Source organism: Heterocephalus glaber, unplaced genomic scaffold (assembly GCF_053883595.1).
Source record: "Heterocephalus glaber isolate CG9 unplaced genomic scaffold, H.glaber_assembly_v1.0 deba00001454, whole genome shotgun sequence".
NCBI lineage: Eukaryota > Metazoa > Chordata > Mammalia > Rodentia > Bathyergidae > Heterocephalus > Heterocephalus glaber.
The window spans coordinates 14,516,287-14,522,286 of NW_028258303.1; the positions used below are offsets into that span (position 1 = coordinate 14,516,287).

The window sequence follows — 6,000 nt, forward strand, 5'->3', positions numbered from 1 at the left end:
TATATTCTTTTTGCTCTCTGGTCAGCTAAATATTAGTGTAGTACACATTGCCAAATGTGATGGTTATGGTGGGTAAGAAGACCCACTGTGATTGATGCTCCAAGAACAGGAAACTCTAAGCCACTATTTCTCAAAGTGTGGTCTAGAGACCCCAAGTGTCCCTGACCCTCATCCAGGAGGTCTCAAGATCAAAGCTGCTTTCATGGAACTGTGAGACACTGCCTTTGCATGCCCGTCTTTTCATCAGTGGGGAGGCAGGGCTGTTTGATAGGATTTCAGATTTCACATTGATTTCATAGATTAAAATATCCACAATTATCTGAAAAAGCTATGAATGCCTTCCTCCCTTCCAGCTATGCAGCTGTGTGAGACCAGATTTTCGTCATATACTTTAGCTAAAGGAACATGTCATGACTGATTAAATCCAGAAGCAGTTAGGAGAATCCCAGTTTTGGGGGGTTTTTTTTGGTGATTTGAAAACTCATAAAACAATGCCAGCTCTCTTGGTAGGGAAGAGGGTGAACAGAGATATTTTCACTGAAAAAAAAACTTAACTTAGGTTAACATGTAATGAGTTTTTCATCATTATATTAGAATGAATTAATATAGAAGTATATTTTTAATCTTTCAGGTTTTATTTTTAACATAGTAAATATTGATAGATATAAACAACATAAACAAAAGCTCTTTAAGGTCCTGAGATCAAATGGCTTGCAAATTATTGGTCCAGGCCATCCCATTTCTGTGTTTGAGATCACAGCACCCACTGGAGCCCTTCTTAAAGAAGACAGTGGGTGCCCACAGGCAACAATGACTTAAGAAGGAGCCTTTATCCCCTGACCTATCCCAAAGCAGCCATGGAGACTGCTCTTCTCCTCCCAGTGACTGCACCTACCAATACAGTGGTTCTATCTCTCTAAATCTTGTTTGTCTTTTTGGAAATGCTAGGACCGCAGTCAGCCGGAGGTCACAGATAAATACTTCCATGATGTGCCTTTTGAGGCCCACTTTGCTTCTGAGTTGCCTGATTTCCACGTGGTCAGTAGCATGCCAGGAGTGGACGGATTTACTCTGAAAGTGGATGCTCTCTATAAGGTGAGTTTGGTGCAAAAAGCAGAAGCTTAGAACTAAGTCCACTTTAAATCTGGAGAAAAAAGGATTACATCATGTCTCAAGCAAAATCAAGTGTCTTTTTATATATAGCGTTCTCATTGGCAGGCCCTTTTTTATTGTTTTTAAGCTTATTATTCACCTAAGACTCTCACCATCTCTCCCCAATAGACCAAAGCAATGACAAAGTTCTTTCATTTGCATGTAATCCTTGCCTTTGTGTGCGCCAGGATTCCATACCATACTCTAATTTTTCCTAAATTCTGTTAAATTGCCTACCTTTTTGGCTCTATACTAAGGCACCTGATTTTCATCAGCATATGGAAAATATTGTACAAGATGACAAATATGCTACAGCAATTTAAAATGGCAAGACTTACTAGTATTAGACAAGCAAAAATACCCTAAGTTTTAGCAACAACCATGAACTTCCAAGATCAAATTTCACTTTTTTTTTCTGTCTCTAAGTACTATTCCATGACTTTGGCTTTCAGAACTATTATCACTCTTCAGAAGTTATTTTAAAGCCATGAAGCATTTCAATGGAGGCAAATGAGAGAGAGAGATAAAATACTTTATGACCTAATCTCTCAGAGGAGGATGCAAGTGTTGAGATTTGGCCAGTTTTTGTCAAGAATCTATGATACACAGAGCAGATATTCAGTGAATATTTGGTGAATGACTCCATTTTAGCTGAAGTTTATCAATAAATAACAAATTAGCATAACAAACAATTGAGCTCACTGGGAATAAATGTGACTAATATTATGTTACTGTTCTTAATAAAGACCAACAAATCCTAAGCATTCACTTATTTAAAGACACCATGAAAAATAAATTCTTAGGCTATTTCATGCATAGATAGGAAAGCAGAAAAGAATGTGAATCACCCCAATTTGGAAATAAAACAAGATGTCAACCATTGCTAATGCTTTTCTTGAAACTGTTTCTCCATTGAGGCATATGGTGGGATTGTCTTTGTTTTCTTTCTTGACGTGGTCTGTAGCAGCAACCACAGGTGCACTTTGTCTCCCTGTCTCCCTCCTCCTTCAGGTGGAAGCAGGACACCAGTGGTATCTCCAGGTGATCTACATCATTGGCCCTGACAGCATCTCTGGGCCCCGGGTCCAGCGCTCTCTCACAGCCCCTCTGAGACGCCATCAAAGGGACCTGGTAGACCCCAGTGGCCAGCTGACACTTGATGATTCCCTCATCTACGACAACGAAGGGGACCAAGTAAAAAATGGCACCAACATGAAGTCCCTGAATCTGGAGATGCAAGAGCCAATCATAGCTGCCTCTCTGTCCCAAACTGGCGCATCTGTTGGCAGTGCGTTGGCTGCTATCATGCTTCTACTTCTGGTATTTTTGGTGGCATGTTTCATCACCAGGAAATGCCAGAGACAGAGGAAGAAACAGCCCACAGAGGACATTCAGGGGGAATACCCTCTAAATACCAAGGTGGACATGCCCAAGAGGATCCCAGACAGGGTAGAGAAGAACGTGAACAGACAGTACTGCACTGTGCGGAATGTCAACATCCTGAGCGACACCGAGAGGGCCTATACGTTCAAAGGTGCTAAAGTAAAAAAAGTGAATCTGGAAGTCAGAGTCCAAAACAATTTACAAGATGGAACGGAAGTTTAAATGAGGAGACCCATGTGTTATTTTTTTCTAAAATCATTTTTATAAAATGGGGGGAAATACAGGTATTTTTATAATCTTGCATATAAAAAAGGGAAAACTAAAGCTTTTAGTGGCTGACAGCACACATCACATGCATCAACTCACAACTGAGCTACCTCATAAAACAAAGAACTACTGAGACCCCCAGAGTACTGGAGTAGATTTATTTCCATGGATCACTTTAATGGTTTCAGCAGCTCCAAAGAGCTCCTCTGTGAGGCTGATCTTAGAAAACAAGGATTTTAGTATTAGAACAGGTGTTGGACAATTAGGTTAGCAGATATAGTTCAGCGGACTGGAAATGGGTCATGGCAGATGTCCAAGAGAGTAAGTGGAATGCAGGGTTGTTTTCCTCTTACTCAGGCTGTTCCTGGACACCTACACAACAGAGTACAAATTGCAGATACCCAGATTCCATTAAAAATTCTCCTAATCAGCACAACAGAAACATTTGCACGTTGTTCCCACTTGATGGGCTATGTGCCATGGCCTCTAAGTCTTGCTTTTCTGGCTCCCTTTTCACCCAGGAATCTCAATGTGCTTTTTAGACTAGGGTACCTCCCTGCAAGCACATACAAAGGGGGAGGACTGAAAGCTGGGGGAGAAGGGGTTCACCCTGACGAAGGGTGTTGCTAACAGGGTCACTGCAGCATGGCCTCTGTCTGCCACATACCTAAAATAATTAACCTCAATTCTCTGCTGCCCCAGGATTTCCCCAGTCCAGTAATAGACAAGCCCAGGTTCTTTGATGGCTGTGGGTTCTTTAATTTGTTAGTGTTTCGGGAAAGTGATTCGTTTAATAAAGCAAGAGCTGACGGAGTGAAATCAAACATGACAGGTGCATACTGGTCCTCCTTGCTATACGGCACATCACAGGGAGGCACTGCCCTGGTGCGGTATTTGGGAGATTTCTCTTTGAGTGGGGAGGGGGTCTTTTCTGGTAGCTCACGCACTTATTTTTATCATACAAACACATGACAAGGCCATACATACATACATGGCTCTAAAATAATTTAGCATTCAAATATCCACTTATCTGCTCTGTGTGTGATGTACACACAGTTTGCCTTTGTTTCTTTTTCATTTCTGCCTTATTGGCAAAAACATATGCATGCATATCATGGTGTTTTGAACTGGAGGCACAATTCCATTAATCAGGAGTAAAAGATGTGTTCTCTTCCTGATGCGTGGTGCACCATCATCACTGGGCAAATAACAGCATTCGCACTGTGCAACATTTGTGTTAGAATGACTCAAGCTCTTTGAGAACATTTCAAGCTGGTCACACCTTGGTACTACAAGCTGGAAAGAATGAACCTGGAAAAGTTTCAGGCGTCTCCACCACACTCCATGCTCCTTGAGAGTAGGTGCTGTATGAAGGGAGAGAAGGCTTGTTCTGAAGCAGTGCTTGTATGTAACAGGCTCTCCAGAGTGTCTGTGGGGTGAACGGATGTATCATGCTATGGATGATAGAGTGATAGAGGAATGAATTTAGAAAGAGGAGGCAAAAGACTATGGTGGTGATATCACAAGCGCAAGTAGAGGAAATGAGTTACCTCTTTTATTTGAAGTACAAAATATCCTCTGATGGGGCAGAAAATCATCTCTTTACACAGGTATGACCCTAGCAGTGGTCCTCAGGAGTGAACAGAAAAGTTGTAATAATTTATTAGCAGGAGCTGGGCTGGGAATTTGTCCCCAGAAGAGGAGATTCAGAGGACAGTCTTATTTCACATTCTGGGATGAGTAAAGTGTTCAGGAGAAAATGGACTAGATGAGCCCAGAAATGCCTGGCTGGTCAGGTGCTACTTCAGACCAGCTAGGGCGGCTCCAGGCAGAGCTTCTCTGGGAGCCTCGGGACACTCAGAATTTGTTATCTCATGGCTGCAGTGCTGATTCCCTGGGCACCAAATCTCCCTAACAACCTAGAGGGTGAATGCTAATGCTGTCATCTGTAGAGCAACTTTCCTTTGGCTGCATTAATTACCACGAGTGCCAGAGTGCTTCCACATTAAAGCAGCACTTCCCCACTGGCTCCGGGGTTCTCCTCACATACCCGTTCCATTCCTGCTCAGTAGGACACAAACATGGGAGGAGGGCAGACAGGTGGCAGAAGGAGCCTTGCAAGGGAACGGTGACTGGGACCAGGGAGTGCTCCTACAGCACCTCATGCAGGTCTGAAATGACCAGGCCAACATCCAGTGAAGAGCTGGAGATGGTGAGCTACGTGTAAGAGGAAAGACCTTGCACTACTCCTGGCCCCCTTCCTTTCTGCTCTTCACCCACTGCATTTGCTTCACTGAATGCCAGTACTTCTAAAGCACACACTCCCTTGTGAAATAGAAAGTGTTAATGATGTGGAGCTGAGATTTACCCTTTCGATGTAAAATTGTTCATTTCTTTTATGTTTTATACTTCATTTTAGGGATCAGATTGTTTGATGTCAAATGTAGATTGTCTTTCAGTGGAAGCTCTGCTTTCAGATTCTCTAACTTGCTCACTAATAGTGTGTGTGTGCATGCATGTGTGTGTGTTACTGACTTTGGTATCATGCCTTCAGGTGAGAAGGACAAAAGCCCTCAGGGGTGCTACTTGCTATCATCCTCCGTCTGTGAAGGTTAAGAGAAATAATGGTTGGCACCATTTTTCTGCCTTGCTGCCTTTTTATTGTACCCAGGCCTCCTAGAAGATTCCTTCGGGTGCCTGTTGTGGGATGGGAAATAGGGTTGGAATGTGTTTGCACAGTCTTACGATATTCAGTCTCAGTCTCCTCCAGGAATTTGTTATTCTGGGATACTACACACCTGCACAGACTGAGTACACTTTTATGGTGCTGTCCACCTGATTTCTTGATCCTCAAATGATTTTTGTATTTCCAGTATGAATTTATGTGTTATGAATTTATGATTTCTCCACTAGCATATTCCACTAATAAATTTGTATTAATAAATGACAGTCTGGTTGTTTTTTGTTCATTTTGCTCTATTCTTTTGAGTTTATTCATCTCGTTAACTATGCATTCATTGCCACTGAAATGGCAAGAACATACTGAAATTTGAGGGAGTTTTTAAGAAGAAAACAACTCTAATGGTATTGAATCTAAAATGTATATTAACTGTGGTAAGAGAAAGATGCTGAGTAAATTGCAAACACTCAGATCATCATAGATTTTCTTTTATAATCTGTTGAAACCCCAAGGCAAAG

At 42.0% G+C, this 6,000-nt stretch overlaps 1 protein-coding gene across 9 annotated transcripts in view; it reads left to right on the forward strand.

Annotated features, from left to right (window-relative positions):
* Fras1 (Fraser extracellular matrix complex subunit 1) overlaps positions 1 to 5,746 on the forward strand; it is a 444,408-nt gene extending 438,662 nt beyond the window's left edge. For all 9 annotated transcript variants that reach the window (XR_015452892.1, XM_087215885.1, XM_087215884.1 and 6 more), the window contains 2 exons: positions 949 to 1,095; positions 2,164 to 5,746. Coding sequence is in view for 8 of the 9 variants with exons in the window: in XM_087215885.1 (XP_087072011.1) it covers positions 949 to 1,095; positions 2,164 to 2,757 (741 nt within the window). In the remaining variant the exon portion in view is untranslated. The remainder of the gene's footprint in view (positions 1 to 948; positions 1,096 to 2,163) is intronic.
* The last annotated feature ends 254 nt before the right edge of the window (positions 5,747 to 6,000 follow it).